A 26,164-nucleotide genomic window follows, 5' to 3' on the forward strand; every position below is an offset into this window, starting at 1 on the left:
CTTTATAAATACACTGAAATTAACCACATATTGTTTATTAGTTTAATGCATCTGATTGTAATTAACCAGTAACAACATAATGGTCCACAGAATGGTCAAGCTATTCTAAATACCATAGCTGTTTTAGCGTTGTTACTCTCACTGCACCTTCTTCTTTTTTCAGCTGCTCCAGTTAGGGGTTGCCACAGCGGATCATCTTTTTCCATATTACTCTCACTGCGCCACTCGGAGCAGCTGATCGGAAAGAGAATTATCAGTATAGAGCATCAAGCACACGCTGCCTCAACCATGCTTCCTATTTGAACTGCTTCTCACTTCAGAGACTTTCCTGTACGGACCTCGCGGTACAGAAACAGTTTCATCCCAAGAACTCTATAAACGCACTCAATCAGTCCATCAACTGCTCCTTGTAGAACTGTTAGTACTTATTAGTACAGTTACCTCACTGCAAACTTGCAGTACAGTTATAATTTTGCACAACCTGAGCCACTTTATAAAGAGTGTATTTACATATGATGACGATATAATTTTTAAGATGAAATGCAGCAAAATATGTTTATTATATTATACAGATAAATCTTTAACTTCATTTAAATAATCTATATTGTTAATAATCAAAGGACACAGTGTTGCTACGCTAGCAAAGATCTGGTGCTCCGCTCCGCTTGCACTGTATACTTCTCTGGGACTGGCGTGAAGGATAGAATAATTAAACATGTACTACGAAGATATTTCAATGTTCCTTAAAAGTTTTGAAAAATCTGCATTATAAGCTTAATGATGACTTAACGTCCATTACAGAGCTGATTGTGTGGCGATCAGTTACTTGGAGAAAGAAAAGGAAGGACAGGAATTGGAGGTTAGTACGTTTGAAAGAGACAGTACTGCAGGGGCGGCCTTAGGCATGTGCAAACTGTGCACCTGCACAGGGCCGCCAAATCCCAGGGGCCGCTACACCAATATATATTGAATATAAAACAGAAAGAGAAAATAATGACACAGCTAAAAACGCAGCGTCAAATCTCGACAAAAGTTAAACACTTTTTTCATAAGCAAGAGGTGGCTATGTAGTGTGCGCAACGAACGTGGCCATCCACTGTGCATAAGATACCATATTGACATTGGCGGGCGAAGGAGCCATCGATTCTTCCTCTGCCCAGGGCTGCCACGAGCCTAGGGCCGCCCCTGAGTACTGCTGCAATAAATTATTTCATCAAAGGTCACGCACAATCACTGAACCACCGTGAAACCCATGTTTAATAACGTGCTTTAACTCCTATTATCATGAGAATGATATCACGTATACAGCTCAGTATTTTAGTTATTCAGAGAGCTGTAATATCACAAATGTAATGGATTCTGTGTCCTGTCGGAGGTAGAGAAAGCCGGTTTAAGAAGCACTAGTGATTCACACACATATAGCACATAGAAGAACACATACAAAACAAAACATTTAACGTGCTACTTTACTTACGATGTGATTTGAGAAACTAGTTAATTAAACGATTTTAAGATGAAGTTTATGATGTTCTACTTTAATGACAAAATAAACTGCGTGATTAAAGTGGACATTTCGAGATTGAAGTTGACATTTCGTGCTTTGTTCCCACTATGTGCCTTTTTTTTCTCTGTGCCCCAATAAGCTTTCATATGAAACTCAGATGGTGGGCGACGACTTGCCTTTTCACAGCGACTTTGACATCTGACAACTTTTTTTTTATTTAGGGCACTGTGCGACTTTGTGATCTTCAGCTTTCGAGTTTCTCCAACACGCTATGTCAGTCGATCAACTTCCTTTTGTTGTTTATGCCACTGTTTAAACCAACAAATAGTACGTTTTTCCTTGCCTCCACTTGGTATTCGCTGAAATTCTTATATTTTCCCTGTGCTTTTCCCATTGTCTTTTCACAGAACGCTGAGCTTAAGGGCTGTTTATATTAATTTGCATATTGAAAGAGGTGTAATTCTGGGAGGAGTTGGGGCGGGACAGCACGCATGTGCACAAGAGTTACTTTTCACGCTGACCGGGATTTATGTAGCAGAAGAACACGGAAGTTGGCGAACGCACAGATTATTGCATCTGGATTTTTCTGTGCATAAGTACATTTTGGCTTTTGTGCTTACGTCATGTTATAGTGTGAGTTCTATGCACGGCATTATGCATGAGGCCCCTGGTGTGTGAGAAGACCAAAGTGATGAGCACCTCCTTCAGTATTATATTAAATAATACACGTCTTGCAGATTATGTTGCTACTACCGTGCTGCTGCTAGATCTTTCAGTTACACTGAAATGTACATTTGCAGACCAAAATCTTTGATTAAATACTATTCAGTAGAACTGTTGGAAAAGAGACTAGATTGGTGTTTTATTCCTTTAAGGTGAAAGTTCTATTTGTGAGAAATCTTGCTACTTCTGTGACTGAGGAACTCTTAGAAAGGACTTTTTCAGAGTTTGGAAAGTTGGAGCGAGTCAAGAAACTTAAAGATTATGCATTTGTTCATTTTGAGGACCGAGATGCTGCTGTTAAAGTACGTATTTTTAATTATTCTGTATTTCGGAATCTCACAGTGTTTAGGCGTCACAAGCAGTTTTGCTTGCTAAGGGTGATAGAAGTTAATATTGTAATAAATCTTTGTGTTATAATATTATTTGTTACTTATTTTTATGTCCATTTAGAAGAGAAAAGAATACCTAGATAAATTTATTACCGGATGGGATGACATGTTTGTTCGGCCTGATAGTGCACATCTCTTCTGTTCTGATTTTGAAAAACAAGATGCTCTTTTTTATAATTAGGTCTCTCTATTAAACTTGATTATTATACTAATATTATACTCTAATTATGCTTTACTTTAGTACTGTACAAGTAAAAATGCAAGTGATTTCTGGAGCAAGATTCCAAGCACTATTTGTTTGTCTGTCTGTTATATAAAAGCATGATTAAAATAAAAACGGGCTTTGTATGTTAAGGCCTTTATTTTTCAGTTATAATGTTTTGAATTAAGACTACATTAATCAACCAGAATTTTAAATTACTAATTTGTTAAATAATCAAATACCATTTAGGCAATGCAGGAAATGAATGGAAAGGAGTTAGAGGGAGAGGAGATTGAAATAGTTCTTGCAAAACCCCCAGATAAGAAGAGAAAAGAACGGCAAGCTGCTAGACAGACCACCAGAAGCACAGGGTAAGGCTGATCATTAATGAATAATTTAAAAATCTTTCTGTGTGTTTGATTGGCTCCTATTTTGCATTGGGCTTGGGTTAAGTAGTTTTTAAAATGGATATACACTTGGGTTCTTACAAATGTAACTGTTTTCAGCAAGTGATATTCTAAACTTTTCTTTTCCTAGGTATGAAGATTATTACTATTACCCACCACCGCGTATGCCACCTCCTGTTAGGGGCAGAGGTAGGGGAGGGAGAGGTGGATATTTGTACCCTCCAGATTACTACAGCTATGAAGAGTACTACGATGATTACTATGGGTATGATTACCATGACTATCGCGGTGGCTATGAAGATCCATATTATGGTTATGATGATGGCTATACAGTGAGAGGAAGAGGCAGCCGAGTCAGTAGAGGTGCTCCCCCTCCTCCTCCTAGAGGCCGTGGTGCTCCTCTCCCAAGAGGTCGAGTTGGGTATTCCCAGCGAGGGGCACCTATGGGTGTCCCACGTGGTGCCCGTGGTGGTAGAGGTGGTCCATCCCAACAGCAGAGGGGCCGTGGTGGTCGTGGTGCCAGAGGGAATCGTGGTGGTAATGTAGGTGGAAAGCGGAAAGCAGATGGGTATAATCAACCGGATTCCAAGCGCCGCCAGACCAACAACCAGCAGAACTGGGGCTCCCAACCCATCGCTCAACAGCCTCTTCACCAAGGAGGCGACTATTCTGGTAACTATGGTTACAATAATGACAACCAAGAGTTTTATCAGGATTCTTATGGGCAACAGTGGAAATAGACAGAATGAGGGCACTGGAATTAAAAGGAGATTGGCAACAACTTGATTGGCTTAAAATGCTTCATCCTTCAAACAAAAGTAAAAACATACAAAAAAAGAATTGGCTTTAACTCTTCATTTCTCAAAAATCGATTGGCTGTACTCTGTATTGGGCTGAAGATGAGAATTTCTTTGTGTTCATACACACTTTTCATTATTGCTTATATCTTTCCTTTCATAGTGGTACATGGGACATTTTTGGCTCTGAGAACATGGCAGTAAATTGATTTTCATTTTTATTTCATTTTTGGTTTCTACTTTTGAATCTAAATTTTACCATCTTAAAGTGGATACTCATTTTGAAAACCTTGCGGAAGCCAGTTTAATCATGATTATCCTGCAGGAATCAAATGTGTGTTTTTCCCGGACTTTTTCCCATAAGATTGTGATAGACTGCCATAGTAATCTGCTTGTACATAACGGCTTAAAGCTGGAGCTTCATGCTCAAATGTTTTAAAAAGCTTAAAGAAAAATCCACAGGAAAAAGTATACAGATTTCTTGTACTGGGAATTAACATATACTTGTATGTTAAACATTTGTAGCAGTAGGTTTATTGTGTTTTTAAACTGTTATAATTTGAAAACGTTTTTGCAAAATTGCCCTAGAAAATTTGGTTTGGCTAAACCATAAGAGCTGTGGCAATCTGTTCTTTACTGTGATTGTATTTATAACTTGTTCTTGTTACATTTCAATAAAACTCTAAAATATACCATTCAATTATAAGCTATTTCAAAGTCCGTTGTGTCACTAAATATCCCACAATTTGTGATTGATCATTTGAATGAAAAATATGCAAAATGTGAGTGCGCCAGCGATCCAATCAGATTAACCAAAACAAGAAACAAAATGTTTAAATAAAGGAAAAACACCAATTTTATTCTAACAGAAATAACAATTGACATCTCAAAAGTTATTTATTGCAAAAACGATTTAATGTGTGAAAAAAATAATTCAAAAGAAAATATAAGACCCAATACTATAGTTCAGTTCTGAAGTAAACACAATGAAATCTCCAAGTATTTCAAAGTTTAGCCCTTTGATTTTCAACATGTGGTGAAGTGGTTATGTATCCATCATGTTCAACCAAAAAGTACAAAACTTTACTATTGCATTAATTGGTAAAGCTTGATTAAATTTGTCTGTGGTGCTTCTAGAGCTATGTATTAAAACAAAACATGTATGGAGTATGTATTTAATATGATTTTTAAATTTTAGGTAACAGTAAAATGTTGTTTTCTGCAATTGCATTGCCATTCATAACATGAGCATTGCAGTTACATCTTACATGATATTGTTTCTGATTAAGTGCTGGAAGATTCAACACATTTGTTAGAAAATACTACAAACGTGATCATTCAGGTGTAGAAGAGAAGGTTTAAAATTATATATAAATTGTATGCAATCTATAATTTGCTGAAAAAACAAACTTTACTGGAAAAGCAAAGGGTTAAATTTCAGTGGACAAAACTTGACTGAAAATTCAGCCTAATTGTACACAAATTAAAGAGTATAAATATTTAATGTTTGTTTCATTATCTTTCTCCTGGTGGATTTTTGTTTTATTTATTTATTTTTATTTTTATTGTTTTTTTATCTTTTTATTTTTTTTTTTTTTTGTTGTTAAGTTTCTCCTTTTATTCTAAATTGCCCAGGTGAAGAAGCAGCTGCTGCACCAGCGATAGAGTGAGGAACACATCACAGCTGTGTTCTTCATGAAGGGTGAGCTTGGTTTCAACTCTTCACAACTTGCTGAAGTTATTTCTTCTTCTGGGGTTAACGACACTGGTTTAAATTTCTGGATGTTTTGCTCAGTACAAGGGTAGAGATAATTCAAGGTAATTGCAGAATAATCAGGTTTCTAAACTTTTATGAGCTTGTGTAGTTTAGTCTAATTCATTTGTGCCAGAACAAGCCAGGATTTGCTAATAGTCACAAATACTTATATGGTTTAGGTTGTTAGATATTGTATGCGTATAGTTGTGAATGTGTCAAGGAAGCAACACCATGGTAAACCACCTACTTTGTTTCAGTTATTCCAGGATGTTTTACTGGGCAAAACATCAAGAACAGATCAGTCCTCAGATGAAGTCTTCAGTTATGAAATGTCCAAAGTTCATTAAAAATTTTGTAGTCTATTTGACAAATATAACAAACAGAAAAGAATTGGAACGTAACAGCTGCATTACTCTTGGCAGCTGGTTATTGCAATGTGTGGTTTAATATTTTAGCAGTTATCGACGGATGTCTTTGTCCAAAATTTTGAAATGAACGACAGGCTGGAACAAATTATATGAAGTTTTTTTTCATTGTAATTCTAATTTGTACTTTTCTATGTGGTTTTCCCCCTACGCTGCTAAAATAATGTGGCTCATAACAGTTATTGTATGCCTATTGGATTTCTGGAAAAAAAATATAAACTGCTCAAAAACTTTTTTTTAAAGTCCTGCATTCAGGACCATCAAGCATGAAGCCCAAAGGAGATAAACTGCAAGGTTGATCTACAAGCATCATTTGAATTTCATCCTGTAGAAGCACTCCTCCGTGCTTTATCACTACTGCTATGATGTGGCTTTCCAGCCTGAGAAGACTGACAAGTCTGTATAATGAGCCTTGTGGGCTCCTCATTTTATAATATGCGAATCTGAGGACTATTCAGTTCCATGTATTTGCTTTTAAATATGGTTGAAACTTTATGAATGCAAGATACACTCAGTGGCCACTTAATTTGACTCTCATTTCTAGTGCTTGGCAACTCCCTATTGCCTCCCTCCAGAACATCCTGAATTCTTCAAGGTATTCATTAAGAAAAGTGCTGGGAATACAGTATTTCTTAGGGATTTTGGTCTTCTCTGAATTGATAGTATCACGTGGTTTCTGCAGATTTTGTGGCAAAGCATGTATTGATGTGAACCTCTGTTTCACTATATTACAAGCGTGGTCAATTGAATTGAGGTCTGGGAATTGTGCTAAAGTCATTGTCATGTTTGTAGGACCAGTTTATGATGATGTGTGTTTTGTGACTAGGAGTAGTATCCTTTCTTAAAGTATTTATTTGAAAAAAGGTGAACTGTGGCCATAATGGGATGCACATGGTCAAAACAATGCTCGAAAACCGTTTGGTATTAGGAGTCCTGACTTGTGTCTAGAAAGTATTCTCTGCACCATTTACTTACTACCACTGTGCTGTATATATAAACCAAGTCAGAATGGATGCTTGGATTCATGCTGCTTATGTCAAATTCTTGCTGTACTATTTGCATGTTGCAACAGAAATTGAAATTTGTCAGATGTTATCTCCTGTGCAGTTACCCAGTTATAGTGATCATGTAGCCACTGTAGTCTAGTCTGTAGTCGTGGTCTTTTGATGCTGTAGCTCATCCACTTACAGTACAAGGTCGAATGCACTGTGCATTCAGGGTGCCCTCCTGCACCCCACTGTTCTAAAAAGCTGTTATTTGGGAGTCTTTTTGGGCTTTTTGTTAGCTTGAATGAGTCTGGACATTCTCCTATGTCCTTCATCAGCAAGTTGTATTTACTTGCAAAACTGCAGTTCCCTGAATGTTTTTTTTTTGTTTATAATACCACTCTCTGTTAACTCTATTGTATGGATATCCCACAGGATCAGCTGCTTTAACAATCATAATAGTCAAAGTTGCTTTCATCAACTAGATGTCTTGAACATGTTTGCATGCTGTTACAGCCTCGTCATTGTAGGAGCAGGCTGTTTGCCTTAATGAGCTATTGTATTTAATAAAATGGCCACTGACTATATTTGTGAATGCACCACTCATTTGAACTTCCAGTGTACTGAACCCATAATTCTTATGATCGGAATATGGATATACTGCTTATATGGTAGTTTTGTGGTTGGCTGATTGATAATGATACCAGATTGTTCGGTGGGGTTGCTCAGGATTGGAAGCAAAAATTATTTTTACACTGCTCAGATATTTTATACTGGTATTTTGGACAATTTTAAAATGTAGTTTGTAAATCATCTTGGATTTTTTGCTTTCGACAGTTAAGAGTTCAGGAAAAAATTTTCACATCATCACTGAGTATAAGTATAAAATTGTTATTATGAATTATTGAGGATGATTTGTTCTATTTGCCTCTTTGAGACAAATTTCATTTTAAAAACACTGCACAATCTGACAGGACAGTACTGTAAATGAATTATTTCGAGAGTCTACAGTGAATGCTATAAATATAGCACAATCTAGTATTGAGACTTTTCATGCTTGGCTGCTGAATAGTAGAAAATTAATTTTGTTCGCTTTACAGGAAATCCAAATAAATGTTAAGTTAAAGGTTGTTTTTGTGTTTGAAGGAAAGATCACTAATTGAATTGCCTTCATCTGCTGCTAAAAGAATAAAGAATTATCTGCAAGTGAAGTGCTGAGTATGTAAAGTTCCATCTTTTTTTTTTTGTGCTTTCTGCCCTAGGTGTTGTGACTTGTCATTATTGCTGTTCTTGTTTTATGCAATACAGCAGTTTGTTTTAGAGATTGAAAGATGAATGTGAGACAAAATTGCTCAATGTAACCTTTGTTTGCTGAACCTTTCTGCAGTTACATTATTGTATAATATAATATCCATCCATCCATTATCCAACCTGCTATATCCGAACTACAGGGTCACGGGGGTCTGCTGGAGCCAATCCCAACCAACGCAGGGGGCAAGGCAGGAAACAAACCCCGGGCAGGGTGCTAGCCCACCGTAGGTATAATATAATACATAATACAAAATTATATTTTGTCCCAGCCACCTCTTTAGGTCAGCATGCTTGATTATCCAACTCACTATTGATTTTATGAACCACATTATCCACTTCAATGTTTGAGAGGATAAGTCTGCCCCAGTAGCAGTGGGTGCAAGACAGCAACCCGCTGGCACCACTCAATTGTAGGGCACACTCTTACATACACCCACACTCATGTATACCAGGCCAGTTTAGAATAACCAGTGAGCCTTACCTGTACACCAGTGCAGACCAGAAACATGCAGTGAAAATTCTAACCTGACATTTTCCCCATTGGTAACAGGACCATTTAAAGCTGAATAAAAATGTATATTAGATTACATAACCTTTACATGCAGTGACTGCATCTAATATGCGATCCATTGACATCACTAAAGCTTTAGGTATAATCTTTTGAGTTTTTGCCAGGACTTGGCTGTAGCCATTTTCTTACTCAGTTTGTTTTGGAAGCTGCTGACTTCAGATTTTTTTTCACACATCTTCCTGAGTTTCAAAATGAGGTAAAAGTCATAATGTTTATCTCTGAGATAGAGATCTGAGTTCAGCTATCTGATTAAATAGAAAGTTCAGCTAAAAAAGAAGATTGATGTCAAATTAAAAAAATAAAAACTAGCTGGAGCTAAAGCCTGTGGTCAGTGTGGCCCTCAGTCCTGGGATTTAACTATTAGCTGTATAGACTATAGAGAGTTCAGTCTTAACTCAGGAGAGCTGCAGGGCTTTCATTCCAACCAATTTATTAGTTATAAATGAATTATTTTGGTTACTGGAATATTATATTTGATAAGGTTCTTGTTCATTATTATAAAGCTGTTTTAGAAATTCCATAATAAAAATTTTTTGGAAAAATAACCAAATGGATAGTGAACCAATAAAATTACTCAGGCCGTCAGTTTATTTTTCCATTATCACAAAATATTTTTAAACAGCTTCTGAAAAATGAACAAAAACACAGATGAGAAAATGGTACTAACTAAGGCTTATTGCTTAATATTAATAAAAAATAAATGAAATTCATATTTTTGGCAAGTAACTTAATTAAGATGAAAGAAAAAGAGTAGAAATTGTAGAAAGTCCTGTAGACTTTTACTGTCATAATAACATTAAGGCATGTTTTGAATTTTGACAGAAGTAAAAGTCACGCTGTTAACCTCCGATGCAGCAGAAGTGACTGAGGTGTTTAACTAAATAAGGAGATCAGTTAGCAGTAAGCCTGCCAATGAAGTAAAGATGTGGTTAGCAGAAAAGTCTGAGGCCACTGTGCCTGAATTGCCCATCTCTGCCATCTGCAGTCACGAAAGGGAAGAACACATCCCTAGCTCTTTCACATATACACAATAGCAAATACCTGAAGCAGTATTATGCAATAGGCTAGTTATCCCAGTTCCGAGTGGGAACAAAGTGTTAAAGGTGATTTTTCTCAATAACATAAAACATATGTGAAAGAAAACACCAGAAATAAATTGTGACATTCTGTGCTTTAGTGTCATACATGGATGGCAGATATGCCAGTTTTGATTGAATTGTTCTTGTATTTTGGAAGCATCTTTATTTTTATGCTTACTAAAACCAATTAGACCCCATTGTACTTTTACATTTTATATCAGATAATTAATGACTACTGCAAGTCTGAAGTTTTACCTAAGCCCTGGTTAGAGATGGCTTTGGAATACCATTTGAATGTAGCCTGAGCTGCTTGGTAAATGCAACAATGGAAGATCGTCTTATAAGCTCATTTTCTCCTGTAATGACAAGCCATAGCTAAACTACAATGAAAATAAAAACAAACATGCTTTGAAAAAATGATTTGCTACAGATACAAGTGCTCCGAAATATTTTGCAGACCATCAATATATAGTGTATAGTTGGTTAAGCTGCTATGTGAAAAGATGACAGTAAAGTCCCTTGTAAATAAAATTATTTTTTATGTATTTTTTTATATGTCTTTTTCTATATCTTATACATATATGTGCTCATATTTATTGATATCATAGGATTAAATATTTTCTTTAGCCTAACCTAAAATGTGGCATAGGTTGAATCTTGTGATACATTGTGACGTGTAACTTTTCACAGTCTGCAGGATGATTTACTACTTTTTAGCTGTCTTTCATATCTTTGTCTGTATAGGCTTAGAAATGTATTTCTCTTGTCAGAATGGCTTAAGTAGCATGGAGTGTTCACTTGCCTATCTACTATAAATCTTCTACTTCATATCTTCCCAATTCTCTGTGGGGTTGATGTGCCTAATTGACCCTCTTTATACAGCTCGTTCCTTCAACTCCTCCCATGTCAGACCCTTTTCCTCCAAATCGTCTTTTAGTTTATCCATGCACATCTGCTTTGGCCTCCCCCACTTTTTCTTTCCATGTACTTCCATTCCAGTCGCTCTTTTGCCCACATATCACATGTCCATATGACTTCAGCTGACTTTCCTGCACTTTCTTAGATAACTTTCTTACTCATTTCTTATTCTGACCTTGTTTGTTCCTCTACACATCCATCTCAACATTTGAACTTACGTCACATACAGGTTCTTCTCCTGTGCTCCCTTTAGATAGATAGATAGATAGATAGATAGATAGATAGATAGATAGATAGATAGATAGATAGATAGATAGATAGATAGATAGATAGATAGATAGATAGATAGATAGATAGATAGATAGATAGATAGATAGATAGATAGATAGATAGATAGATAGATAGATAGATAGATAGATAGATAGATACTTTACAACCCATGTCTTAGCTCCATCCATCATTGCTAGTCGTATCACTGTCTTGAACAAATTACCTTTAACCTTCGCCATAATTCTTCGATCACACAATATTCCTGATGTCTTCTTCCAGTTGTTCCTTCCACACAGCACTCTGTGGGGTTTCTTTGCTTGCAGGCTACCACTAGTCCTAGGGATTGCATAATTAGATAGCTTATCTATTAGCTAAACAAATGAGTTTGATGGACTGAATGGTCTCCTCTCATTTGTCAAATATCCTACTTTCTTGATATTTAAACTTACCTACTCATTTCAATAGCTCTCCCTACAGACTAACTTATGAATACTGATCATCATTAAATCTCAATATTCTGTCTTCTTCCTATTTATCTTCAATCCTCTATCATCCAAAGCTTTTCTCTATTTTTCCAACTTCCTCTCCACTTCCTCCATTCTGGGCGGAAAGGAAGAACAAAACATGTCATCATCAAAAAGTATACATCACGGGGACTGATTTTTTTAGATTGGTTGAATATATACTGTATGTAAAGTGTATGTATTGAACCCTTTGCAGAGTGACTTCGGAATATTTATTTAAGAGAAACATAAGTATGTACGGAACTTCAGTATAGCAGTAAGCTGAGTTACAGCATAGAATATGCCCTGGCACATCACTGCTTTTCAGTTATGTTTCAACGTTGAGCCTACAAGCATGCAGCCACAGTTTGATTGTGAAAGTGATTAACAAATTAGATTGTACCATCCTAATTAGGCAACCTGAATTGGAAAAATTTTAGGTTAGCCCCTTTTTAAACATTAGTACAAATGAGAAACGTTCCAAAAGATGATTAACTTCATATGTAAACAGCTTCCTGTCCTTTACAGTGAAATTAAATATTACAGTACTTGAAACAGTGATAAAAATGCAGAAAGAGATTTTTTTTTAGTTTCAGATTTACCATTGAATGTTCTTGTATCAGTAACAAAATGCCTACAGTAAATGGTAAGTGTCCATTTTTGAAAGGTTTACATGCATAATATTTGCATGTTAATCTAATTGCACTGTAACGGAAAGAATAATATTTTGGATTAATTAGTTTTGATATCAAGTAGATAGGTGCTTTTGTTTTTTAGCAGTCCTGTCCTCTCTAGATGCATATGGTTTATAGCATACAAAAACAGAAAGCTCTGTAGCATACTGTAGCTGCTGGAAAATTGTAGTTGAACAGCGCATACATTAGATAAACCACAATCATTTCTCTCACTTTTTGACTGTACCATCAAAAAAGAACTAAAGTACTTTCCATTTTACAATCTACATGCTGCACATTATTCATTAGCATTCCAAGTCATTAATTTACAATCCTGTTTATGCATTGGGACGTGTGTATTTTATTAAATATTATTTTTATATTGATATTTTTAATTGCTTACATGTTTACACCGGCCACTTACTGTACATTTAAGCCTGTTCAGCTGCTTGTGTAAATGAAAAGATCCACATCAGGTCTAAAGTGTTAAATGGAGTTAAGCTTTGAAAATTTTGCTTAACATTTGAAAGACAGTTAACGATCGCAAAGGTTCATCGTTAGTTGTGGCTCACTTGAAGGTATCTGCATAATGTAAAATGATGAACACACTAAAATACAAATATAAAGAACAGGGGAATAGCATTTTTGATTTTTCATGTGTGCTTTTTGTTGGTGTGTTTGCTCCCACAATTAGTGTGCATCTTGCTGACATAAGGTTTGCTTGACTAGCTTTGCACTTGTTAAAAATGTGGAGATTAGCATATCCTGTAGCTAAGTTTCATTTTCATACAGGTTTACTAAAGTGAGTGAATTGAGTATGGGTACTGTTTCTTTCTTTGTTTGTTTAATCAATAAAAACATGTCTTTGTCATCTGCTTTTTTATAGTTTGGTGCATTTTTAATTTTTCTGGGCCCCTATCTTGCTTACATTTTTAGTCATGTATCATTATCTAAGTCATGGTGGATTTGTTGGGACTCATACTATTTCAGAATCACATTTTTAGAAGGTCAGTATGTAATTCAATCTGATATGTGTTGTTACAAAGTAAAGATTAAGTTAATTTAGTCATACTTGATTTGTTTTCTGATGAACACACAAATACTAATATTGGTTGTAATCAAACTTTTTTCTTTTTTTGCAGGTTTTAGTCAAACAGAGTTTACATCTGAAATCTGTTAGTTGGTGACGTCTTGATTCCTTTGTTGTTTGTGTGTTCAGTCTGTCATATACATCTGGCATAGTCTGTAATTCTCTGAATATTGTGGTTATTTGACTAATACTTAAAGGAATACTTCATCCAAAAATGAGAATTTTTGAAATGTTGCTTGTCCCATGTAACTTGTAGTGGTGGCCCAAAAACATCTTAGTACATGGTTTTGAAGTTACATATTGAATATTCACACTCAACAAGGCCCAGTGGTGATGGAATTCTGGACATTGGCAAACAAAATGAAAACGGTCCATAGAAAAAAGAAAAAAATTCTCATGTAACTCTTATTGCTTAATATTATTTTGGAGTTAACTTCCTGGAAAGGCAGCATTCACAGTAAACAGGAAAGGTGTCATTCCCACAGTGCTGTATGGTTGAATTAAAGACAAAATTCTTCACTAGTGAATGATGGGGAGAAGCATATCTTTAATTCTTTCACACACCATTGTGAGAATGACTTGTTTCCTTTCCAGTTTCCTATGAATGCCACCTTTCCAGTGAGTAACTGTTAATGATATTTTAACAAGAAATGCACACAAAAAAATACAAATGTATATTAGACATATGCATTATGCAATATTTGTACCATGAAAATGGTTTTTCTTTTCTTCCATGGACAGTTTTCATATTGTTTGCCATTGTCCAGAACTGATCAGTGCAGGACCCTGTTGCGCGTAAATATTCAACATTCTCCACAAAAACATGAGCTTAAAATTTTTTCTCAGCCACCACTACAGATTACATGGGGTAAGTAATATTAAAAAAAAATCATTTTTTGGTGGTGTATTTTTCATTTGTTTTCTACTGTTAAGTTTTAGAGAGGCATATATAATACTAATTGTAGTATCCCTGTCACATTATGAGTTTTCCATGTACTTCCTCAAAAATGTGCAGATTAGGTTAATTGGTGATTCTGGTAATGTGGGAATACTTAATAATTTGGAAGCTGTAGAGGAAGAAATGCTGCTACTTGGATGTTTGGAAGCCGTAGAAGGTAAAGAGTTGCTCAGATTAAATAGGCTGAAATCTAACAAATGACCACAACATGTATGCCAGAGAACGTAAGAAGGTTAGTAAGTACTTCTATAAACCCTTGATGTTTATTTTTCAGAAATCACCGCATACTGTTGAAATTTCAAAGGAGTGGAAGCTGACAAATATTATCCCATTGTATAAAGAGGTGATCTGACTAATCCAAGTAACTATAGGCCAGTAAATTTAATATGCATCACAGGTAAACTAATGGAAATAACTGTTAAGGAAAAAAAATTGAGTATCACATGGCAAAAATTGGTTTATTGGTAAAATGCACTGGTTCAAATGGAGCGGTTGTGTATCTGTAATATGCCGGAATTGTATGAAGAAGCAAGAGAACCATACAATCAGAGGGGTGCATATGATATAATTTATCTGCTTTTTCAGAAAGATTTTAATGAAGTACAACATGTGAGGTTAGTCATTAAACTAAATGAAGTAGCGGTTCAAGGCACAGTGTTTAGATGTGTGTAGGTATGAAGTAAATCGGCTTATGCATAAAGGGTTTTGGTCAGAGGAGCTTTTTCAGGCCAGGTGATATTTAAAAGTATTTTCCTCAAGGATCATTGCTGGAGCTGCTATTCTTTCTGATATACATAAGAGATAAGAATATAAAAAAACAAACTAGTTGAACATTCCTAATATCCCAAACTAGGGGGGCTGGCAGATAATGTAGAATTAGACTAATTGTTACAGAGTAAACTTGACAGAATACAGGCTTGGGTAGATCTGTGGCAGGTGAAGTTTTACTGTAAGTAAATCTGTGCTGTTATACATAGGAAGTAGAAATGTTAGGTTTGAATGTGCAATGGGAAGGTTTACAAGCTGAAAGTATCCCTTATAAAATGGATCACGCAGTGGTAGTGGACTGGTCTTTGCTTACACCCAGACTGTGTACAGAACCCATTAAAGAAGACTAACAGCATGTTGCATTATGTAGTGCCCTGATGTGTGGAGTACAAATCCAGTTAAGCTATGTATCCGCTATTGAGGCTTCATCTGGAGTACTATGTGAAGTTGTTGTCTCCAAATTACAAAAAAGACATAGCAGCATTAGAGAAAGTCCAGAGAAGAACAACTAACCTGATTCTAGGGGTATGAGTGGTGAAGAAAGAGAGACAGAGCTGAAAATTGCCAGTTTAAATAAACTGAGGTTAATTATAAAAGGACTTGGTATGGTGGATTCAAGTTGTTACTTTAGATTAAACTTTTCAATAAGAACACTGTGAGAAGTTAAGCAAAGTGACCCCTTTTATTGGCTAACTAAAAAGATTACAATATGCAAGCTTTCAAGGCAACTCGGGCCCCTTCTTCAGGGAAGATGTAAGAACACTGTAACACTGATGGAAGTGTGTTAAGGGAAGATTTCACACAAAATGATTTTCTTCTTACAGACAAACACAGACTTATTCTTGTCACAGAATTATTAAATATTCATAAAAGAGGAACTTCAGTGACTTTCAAAACTCAATTCATCATTGTTTTGGAAAAATTAGAGAAAGAAGATTAGTAAGCTTTGTTGGACTGAATGGTGTGTTTTCATCAAAATTGCTGTTATATTCAAATTGGCCCAATGAGAGTGGGCCCACATGATAAACTGGCAACATATCCAGAGCTGTCTTGTGCTCAGTGGAGCCAGGATAGACTCCAGTGGACCACCAACTGAAACTGAATTATGTTAGTCTGAGATTGTCATGTTATGGTCTCTATAAACATTCCCACTTTGGTTTTAGTTATGACTATAAACATATATAGTCTGTTACTAAACTGCAATTCTGGATGTTATGGCAGCTTTCACCACAGTCGTTCACAATGTTTGCTACATTGTTTAGAATCATTTCTATCTGTTAAATGGTTGGTATCCTATCTGTTACACTGTGGTGGGCTTATTGTAGTTAATAACTTTAGATGTGCCATAGCATCCCTTTGCTCTGCTGCTCTCCCAGGCCCTATTTTGAGCCTTATTTTTATTTATTGTGGTTATTTCCCTAAGGTAATTTTATTAGAAAAGAAGCTCTTCAATTTCACATCTATGCAGATGTCATTCAGGTCCACTTGGCTATTAACAGTGACTCTTCTGTCGATTTTTTGCTACTATCAGCTCTAATAAAATTCATGCTTGGACAAGTTCTGCTTTTTGCATTTAAATGTGAGAACAAGTAAGGAATTTTATGTGTTGGATCTTACAACCCTATTTGTGATTTAGGAAATAATTACAATTAGTTCATCTTTGCATATCACTGATGTTGGTTTTGTTTCTAAACTCCGACTTAATGCACAAATAAAAGCTTCTTGAAACTCTTACTTATTTCATGTAAAGAATATTTTGTCAATTTTCCCCCATCTTACTCTTCATATGTATCTATTTTGATAAATTGTAAATGTTGGAACTAATTTTCAGTTAGTATTATATTTTATATAATTGATAATCAATTTATAACTTAAATAAAAACATTTTTGCATTTTAGCAGTTAAAAATAAATATCCCTTGCAAAGCATGCTCTTGAAATGTGCAGATGTAAAAATAAATACTTCAGCACAAAAGGACAATGTTAACTAAATAGTTTGATCATTGCAGTGTTTCATTACTTTTTTTTTTTATATACTTCTTATTTTAGTCATATATATTTGTTAAATTTGTTATGCTTTTGCAGTTTTTCTTTTAGTTTTGCTTTTATTCACATTTTGTTAATAAAAGTTTTTTACAGTTTTTCTTGTAGTTTTGCAAGTGATCATGATACCTTTAAACCTGAGAGATGGGGTGCATCTTCAAAACCTAAAGAGTTTATAAATATTCATAAAAAAGGTAAGCGTCAAGTCTGATTTTTAAATTAAGAGGTTGTTTAATTTTAACTCTTATGTGCCTGTCAAGTGAATTATGCAGGGTTGCTTTAAAACACAGCAGTTGAATTCATAAAGAGTGATACTGTATGTATATTATTTGGATTAGAATCCCTAGCAGTTGCAGAATAATTCTTCCTTTATACAATTCAAAGTTCTAATTTTTTGTGCTTTTAGATTTTAATTTTCCTATTGTTGGCAAGTTTCATGCTAAGTATTGTGTTTTTGACTTGAAATAAAGTTTCTTAATGTTTCATTAGATTATTTACTACTTTGTGATTTTAAATGTGGTAATCATTTTTGATTTGTTGCTCTAACCCTAATCCTAATTTCTTTTACCTTGTTCTAAATGTCTCCACTTCTGTCTTTGCCTTTGCCTTAAAAGTGCTTTGATCTTTATTATTTTGCATCTTCTCTAGGACTTAAGGTTATTCTTCAAAACTCAAGACATATATTTCTTCTAGTTGCCTTGTGTGCATCAGTGTAGTGGTCTGTCCTCTCAGTCTTGTTTTTTTTTTTTTCTTGATTTATGCACCATGCTTCTAGCATAAGTTGTGACACTTTGTAACCATTTCATCTATAGTGTAAATGGGATCTGGAAAAATGGACTTTTATAGTCTGTGAAGAGGAAAGAAGACCTTTGCATGCAGAGCTTGCTTTCACCGTAGAATAAGAATCACAGGTCAGGACAGGTTGGGGTGAATGCACTGGTACAATGCGTTGCTGCATCCACCACACGACAAAACAGCTCAGGATCCTAGTTGGCAACCCCCCAGCAGACAAGCGGTCCACCCCTTCGGAAATGACCGTCTATCTGCTGCAGCCAGGTGTTACGTGGGCGTCCCCTTGGCCTGGTTCAGCCACTTCGGTCCTCAACAATGAGGATTCTGCAAGCTGGATCACCCTCGGGGAATCGCGCCTCATGGCCATAGTGCCGTAACTGATGCTCCCTCACAATGCAGATAATGTGCCTCATTTGGGACTCCATGAGCAACCACTCATTCGATACAAAGTCAAACCAGCAGTACCCAAGGATTTTCCAGAGACACAGTACTGAAGGAGTCCAGTCTTCTTCTCAGTTCACTGGATAGTGTCCATGTCTCACAACGATATAGCAAAACAGGAGGCACCAAGACTCTAAAGACTTGGACTTGGTCCTTTTGCATAGATATCGTGAGTTCCACACACCCCTTTCCAGCAACCTTGTGACCCCTCATGCTCTCCCAATCTGTCTACTGACTTCATAGGAAGAGTCACCAGAGACATGAATGTCACTTCTAATTCTGTGATCGACTGACAACTTATCCAGAGTTGACTCCTGCCCAGCGTCTGATGCTATCATCATACTGTAGGCTTTGACTACTGCAGCCCTGAATTGGATTAATTGGGTTTCAGAATGTTATTTTACTAGTAGAGTTCATGTTTTTCATGTCAGAGAAGTCCATAATGGTAGACTCCTCCTGAGATTACATAAAAAAGTTTTCTATTGATATGTGTCTGGCAGGAAACATAAGCTCTATCAATAGACCAGGTTCAATATGTGGAAATGCACCATGGAAAAGTCATTCTGCTTATCAGTGCCTCTCACTGCAAAATCAGTACTAAGTGTATGGTGGTTTACATGATCTGTTTACTGTTATTTTAATAGAAAAACTTTGTTCTACTTGCTTCAGTAGCTTTCTGCATATGGTTATTATTACTATTTCATATAAATAAATCGAGTTATATCAGTAGTCAGTAAGTCAATAAACAAAACAAGTTCAAAAACAGAAGTCAAATTAAACAGATGTCAGAGCCAAAATGGAAAGCAAGAATCAGAGCAATCACTGGTGAACAGAAAAACTAAATTTAAGGGTCTTTCTGTAAACTCAGATAACCCGGGACCGCCTGGGTCAAACTTTGTGTCTTCAGTAATGGTGACATCACCAGTGAGCACGCATGGAGGGATTCTTGGAATTTGTCATGGAAATAACTGATATTAAATTATAACATGGCGGTGCCCAGCAACAAACAAATCACTTAATGGAAAGCTGTGATTAGCTTTTCAGTGTATTAAATACATGACATCCTCCAAATGTGATGTAAAATTTGAAATCCCTGAGTATCACACAACTGGAGACATACAGATTCCCTAAGGAACAAATTCATCTCATATATATGTTTGTAAGAGCAAGCAAAATGTTCATAATAAATGTATTATTGGTTTAGGAAATATAAAACAATAATCCGGTGCTTTGTGCCGTTATTTGCATTAAGCCTGTTTTTGTTTGCATTGTCATTGTGTATGTATTATGTGTATTAAATTTGTGTGTTTAAATTCCTTCTTTTTACACCCAGAACCTTTAGAAAAGTTTTCTTAAAGTTGCCATGTTTGAGCATATCATGATGTCTTCTGTGAACAAGATGCTTCTAGTATCCAAAGGTAAGGCAATGTTTCCAGTGGTTTATTTTAGGTTTTTGTTTTTTTATTCACGATGTAATCATATTAGTTTTAGTTTAATTACGCAAATAATACTTCAGAAAATGTTACATTTTGTAAAATACATTTATATTAATCAAAGATTCCAAATAATTTTTGTTATCGAATTCTTGTTAAATAAAGATATGACAATGTAGAGTAGTGTAAATCAACATTCACCCACTGAAAGCACTATAAAGTAAGAACTTTCACCCTCAGTCTCATGTAGCCAGAAATAGTGAAAAAGCAACTAGATATGAATAATACCCACAGTCCAATTAGCTGGTGAAAAAGCAGTTAGAGTCGAATGACTCATAGCGGAAAGACACAAACACGCACTCACACACACATACATGCCTTCGGAAAAAAGAAAAAAAAAACATCTAGATGATAGTCTTCCAATATTAAATACTGGACATGGCTGCACCTTTAACCCTTACAGAAGGTAATTCAAGTAAAATAAGGTTAAAAGAAAGAGGTTTTCCAAAAATAGTGTGTTGGAGAATCAGGGGATTTCTAACCAGAGGCTAAGGAGAGAGGCCTAAAGAGAGCCGTCTCTGTTTGAAAGAGGAAAACAGAGAGAGCAGGAAGGTCCAGGAGAATGAAGGCTTGTGGAGTAAAAGGGATGTCACAGGAGAGGATAGAATAAAAGAAACTCCAACACATCTTGACAAACAGCCAAGCATGTGAAATATTTCCAATACATTTGTAAAAAAAGGAACTTGAGGACTTGGAAGAACAAAGAAAGTAGAGGGATGGAAAGGCCCATAACAGAATGTACACAGGCAGGTACAAACACTGTACAAATTTAAACAGGGTGTGTTGATGATTGGGGTTTTAAGATGCAAAACTAATTTTATTGAAAATCAGGTCTTGGTCAAGATGAGTAAATATTCTTAGATTGATTTTACAGACAAAGGCTTACATGCAGCTTTGCATAAAAAGATGTATATTGCATCTTCAAGGACGAAGCGTTAAACAATAGGTGAAAGCAGTTGAAAAGAAGAGGAGAAAGTGAGAGAAAGCGACAGCAATGTCTGGCACCTTTTAAGGTCTGGACTTGTTGTAATATCACCAAAACCATGACAGTGGCAGTGGAGGGAGATGAATAGAGTGTCCCAAACCTAATAATGTACCCTACACTGAAGCCCGTCTGATGCAAGATTTGCCAGAGAAAATTCCAGTTCATATGATTAAACGCTTTTTCATCATGCTGTTTCTGTAACACTAACTTTTTTTATTTAACATTAAATAATAGAACTGTTTTCAAATATCTGACAAACTGGTCAAATGCTGGTAAGGTAAATTCAAGTTTTATTCACCATTTGTAACCAGCGTATGGGAAGTCGTTATTCAGTTTGTCTTCGTGTTATATTCCTGGAGTTGTTTAGTTCCACTTTAGTTTGAAATTGCTTTATTAAAATACTTTATTTTAAATATGTCTCATAGATTAGAAGAGTTGATAAAGTTACAGTCTGCATATTGTTTTAATGTTTTGGAGACATTCATTACCCACAGAAGGTAGCAGAAATGTACTTGGACGGCTGCCTTTTTCAACCTTTTCATGATTGTCCATTTGATTTAGTCAGGCAAGTACGGTATGAAAATGCTAGTGAGAGCACTTATAAAAATTACTAAAATATGTTAATTGTTACTTAAACTATTGTACATAATCCAAACAATCAGATTGGTCTTCTACATAACAAAGCAAGTTGTTCTGTCAAAAATGTTACCTAATGGCTTAAAGTAGTGTTCAGTGATTTATGTTAAGTTTAATTAAAGAGGACAATCAAATTTTTCTATCTTTTAATAACAAAAAGTGCTCTTTGATGATGTGAATTGCCAGAGAAGACCAGATTTGTGACCTCACTGATCTAATACTAAGGTGGTGTAAAAACTCTAAACCCCAGGATGACAAGGATGAGCTGGCTGTACATGGGCCCTAACAGCCATTCCTCTCTTTTCTGTTGATTTATACAAAAACAGCTGCATTGTTTCATGCCACAATTTTTTTTAAGTGCCCACATGAAAGCATATGTTTTGCTATTAAAAGGTAGAAAATAGTAACTGTTCACCATTAATTTTAAATATAGCCACAGAAAGTTATATTTTAAGAAGGTTTCAAGATAATTTTTTGTCAGTCTATGTTTTCTAGAAATTGTATTTTAATTAAATCAGGTGGTAGCAATAGCTATGTAGTAGTTTCTTCTTTACGGAAAAATGCTGTCTTTTTTGTAGCTTTTCCCGCAAAGCAGGACACAATCAGGCTGAAATTGTTCCTGTCATTGGGCACTTGTGCATTCCTTAGCTCATGTTTTAGGCTTAAAATCCACCAACTTGCACCTGGGCTCTAAAATGTGACATGTTTTGTTGTATTCATGACGTTGTCACATCTTATTAAAGTTACTGGTAGAGGTGGATAAAATGGAAGGAAAGGGTCAAGACCATGTGAATAGAAATGAATATATCCTATTCTGGAAATGCGCCTCTGCTAGTAATTCACACATGCATAGATACACAACTCTCCATGAGGTAGAAAATAGTGTCTTTGTCCAGCAGTGTTTAAATCCTGCAGATTAAAAATGCCACAAAGGAGTGTTGAGCTCCGTTTTCCAGTTCTGCAGTGCATCATGAATATTCCAAAGAAAATATGCAGTCTTGAGGAGAGAAGAGTAACTGTGGCCATGAAATGGTAATGACAGATTAAATCCTATATCCTGGTGATGTGAGTACATATTGAGGACTCCATTGTTGCTTAGCTAGTCTAGTCCAGTCTAAAATCAAACAAGGAAAAATGTATTTGGAGGAAAAAAGCTGAATTGCTCTGATTTAGGCCTTGTTTTGTTGCTATTCCTTTGTTACATTTAAACTGCAGCACATGGTAAACATCCACTGAAAACTTGAACAACATTGCATGCTCGTTTGTTAAAAAAAGACCATTAAATAAAATGTTAATTTTGTAACTTCAATAATGATGTACTGCCTCCTTTTTATATTTATGTTTTTTTCCACGTGACTTTTCTTTAGTTATGAACAACTTGTGTGTTCTTGAAGTAAAGATTTGTTATAATAACTTAACATAAATGCCCAGTTTTGTTGTATTTTACACAGTTCACATCTACTTAAGAGTGGATCTTTGAGATTCTTTACCTTTCACAGTAAGGTGCAAGCTCTGGCACCATGGAATGATCAAAATGTTCACTGCAAAAGTGCTGATGAGGCCAGCCACAGGAAGCCGAAGCTGGATGGAAATGGGTCAAAGCCATTGGATGGATCAAATGTGTTCAAAGGTAGTTTGGTTATAAGGGAAATTATAACTTGTGGCAAATTTAGATTTACTGTCACAGTTTGACAGGTCTTAACATTTAAAGCACTGTACATGGTTATGTATCAGTTTACATGAAACGTAAAGTCCTTTTTTTAATTAAACTGTAGCAAAATTAGTACGGTTCTCCTCACCACAGTTAAGTACATCCCCTTTGATGTGTGTATACTGTAGTTGTACAGTCCAGATGATTACAGTGCCTGACACACAAGTAATGTTACTTAGGACTATTGCCATATTTGTAAGTCATAACACTTTGTGTGAAGTTATCTCAAGGCTTCTCAATTATTCCTGTTCTTAATATCTAATTGCCAATATCTTCTAAGTATATATAATTGTTAGTTAGGCAGTATGGTCTAATGGCTAACACACTGTTGTACAATCCACAAGGCTTCCCTGTTTGTAACTCACTTCAAGACCCTGAAGAAGTCACTTAATTTGACAGTGCTTCTGATGCAAAGATATGGAAACCGTATGCTCAGATGCAAAACTAAAACAGTAAATACAAATCAGTGCTTAGGGTAAAAGTCAATTTGAGTGCCTCTTGTTAAATCTGAGCTTTGAATTTTGAGATCTAATCTGACCACTCAAACTGCAGCAGTTTGACAAGGCTGGAAGATAAAGAGAACTTATGCAGCAGTCACCATCTGACAAAAAGGTGCTCATCATGTGGTAGTATGGCATTTCTTTACTTTTATTTTAATTGTCTTGTAGGAATCGGTTTCCTTCATGTTTGCCTTTCTTGCTTAAAAAATATGGTGCTTCTTTTTGATGTAAAAGTTACTAAAAATATGTAGTGTAACTACCAATTAAAAGCATTAAATAAATTAAGTGTATTTGTGTTCTTAGTCTGTTGTTTCTTTTAAAATAAGCCCCTAGAGTCTCATAGTTAAATTTATATTTTCTATCTTTATAACCAGATAATGTAAAAATACATTGTCACTTAATTTAACCTTACATTTGATAGGTTTTACAGAATCATTTATGTGCAAGAGCTACATCAAAAATAAATCATTATTTTACTACACAGTAACACTGCATTGATTATGGTACTTTTGCATGTTGTAAGTACCATGGTGGATGGACTTGTATCCCTATTGGGATGGAAGGATCCTGGCTTGATTATTATCCCAGTCGGGGTGATTGATGGATGGACTGGGGGCGGTTGTTTTGTCAAGTATAGTTCTTTCCCCAGTACAACAGATGACAGTGCTTCACTGGCATGGACCCAGTATGGACACCCACAGGGATCCATGGGATTCATAGTCCTGAGGGTCAACCCTTTTGGGGTCCTTTTGTGCCACCAGGGGGTGCTGCAGGGAGAAGAACTTCCTGTTTTACAGCCATTCCAACATTCAGTGCTATTGTACTGGAAGTACTCCTGGGTCCAGCATAAAAGAAGATACTTGACCTCATCTGGGTGATTCAGAGTCAAGAGGCAGAGAGGCGAAGCTCACCTGGGGGAGTACAAAGAGCTATTGTGAGTTGGAGATTGGGGTGTGGACTGTGAAAGAGGTATTTGTGAATCCTGGAATTCTCTTGGAATGGTTGTGTCTGGGGTTTAGGGTCATGGTGGCACCCCCTGGAGGTCACAACATGTTAATAAAGGTTCAGTTTCACTTGGATTTTTGAAGAAACAAACACTTGTTTTGTTCATATGTTCATTAAAATGGTTTTGTGACCATGGGTTTGTCTTTTGTAAGGTTTTGATGGAAGAAGTGCCTTTTCCTAAGATAATGTATTCATATAGCATTTTTTGTGTATTTGGAGAAAAAAAAAATCTTAGGGTGAGTTTAAGACAACTAACTCACTATATTGACTGATATATTTTTCTTTTATAAATTCCATCCAAATTCCATAAAATCTTTAAAAAAATGGTATGAAGATTGAGTTTTGTTATTCTGAATGCACGATTTAATCTTAAGCACCAAACATTTGAAAGGAACTGTGCAGCAGTACATGGTGTGTATGACGTAGTTGAGCTTGCATGAGCGAGGTGTCCGAGCTGGCCATCGTTTCCCCACTTATTTCCAATCGAGGAAAGTTGATCGGATTTATAATTCTAACCATAATTGGTGGAAGGTGACCATAAAGGAGGACAGGTCAGTTTTATTTCATTTCGGTTTATTTTTGTGTTATGCTCTTCATGGAGTACTAGCTTAGAGCATGGGAGCAAAATTTTATACAAATTTCATAATGTACACACATGAAACTACAGATTGGGGTAAACGGTAACACAAATCAATTTCAAGTTGATAAATGGATCCTAACAATATACTGCATGTCCATTAATTATTATCATATCTGTATCTTTCTGTTGCTATTGGTTTTACTATGCAATGTTAGGCATTTTGCTCCTCTTTGTAACAAAGAGATTTAGAGATTTGGGGATATAGCTGAGGAGTGGGCCTCTTGCCTTGTTTAACATACAAGAAATGCAGTATTTTTATTGATAAAGTGTGAGGTTCTTAAAGCATAATGTTTAATTATGATACTTTACAAAAAAAACAACAAACAATACACAAAATATTAAAGACAATCAAATATCTGGGACAGCTCTTTTGTACCTCTTTATGTTATGTGTATAGTTCAAACCTTGATCTTGGTCTTGGTGAGCCTCTAGATGGAGCAGCTTTGATGTTTAAATGTTAGTATTTCTGTTTTAAAAGTTAAAGAAAAATACATTCAAAACAAAAATGCTGCTGCTCTTTCAGAAACATAATCTTAATTCTTTGCTCTGTGACCACAGTGACTCAAATATAAATATTGTGTTTATTCT

The 26,164-nt window shown here is 35.7% G+C and overlaps 1 protein-coding gene and 1 long non-coding RNA gene across 2 annotated transcripts in view; both read left to right on the forward strand.

Moving 5' to 3' along the window:
• LOC120517150 (heterogeneous nuclear ribonucleoprotein R) overlaps nt 1–4,728 on the forward strand; it is a 38,057-nt gene extending 33,329 nt beyond the window's left edge. Inside the window, exons 9-11 of the mRNA XM_039739301.1 lie at nt 2,380–2,529; nt 3,068–3,189; nt 3,356–4,728. Coding sequence (XP_039595235.1) covers nt 2,380–2,529; nt 3,068–3,189; nt 3,356–3,965 — 882 coding nt within the window. The 3' untranslated portion in view covers nt 3,966–4,728. The remainder of the gene's footprint in view (nt 1–2,379; nt 2,530–3,067; nt 3,190–3,355) is intronic.
• Nucleotides 4,729–17,422: 12,694 nt separating this feature from the next.
• On the forward strand, nt 17,423–24,226 carry LOC120517470. Its single transcript, XR_005631043.1, has 2 exons — nt 17,423–17,567; nt 19,940–24,226. It is a non-coding gene; the product is annotated as an uncharacterized LOC120517470 (long non-coding RNA).
• The last annotated feature ends 1,938 nt before the right edge of the window (nt 24,227–26,164 follow it).

Source organism: Polypterus senegalus, chromosome 17 (genome assembly GCF_016835505.1).
Source record: "Polypterus senegalus isolate Bchr_013 chromosome 17, ASM1683550v1, whole genome shotgun sequence".
Taxonomy (NCBI): domain Eukaryota; kingdom Metazoa; phylum Chordata; class Cladistia; order Polypteriformes; family Polypteridae; genus Polypterus; species Polypterus senegalus.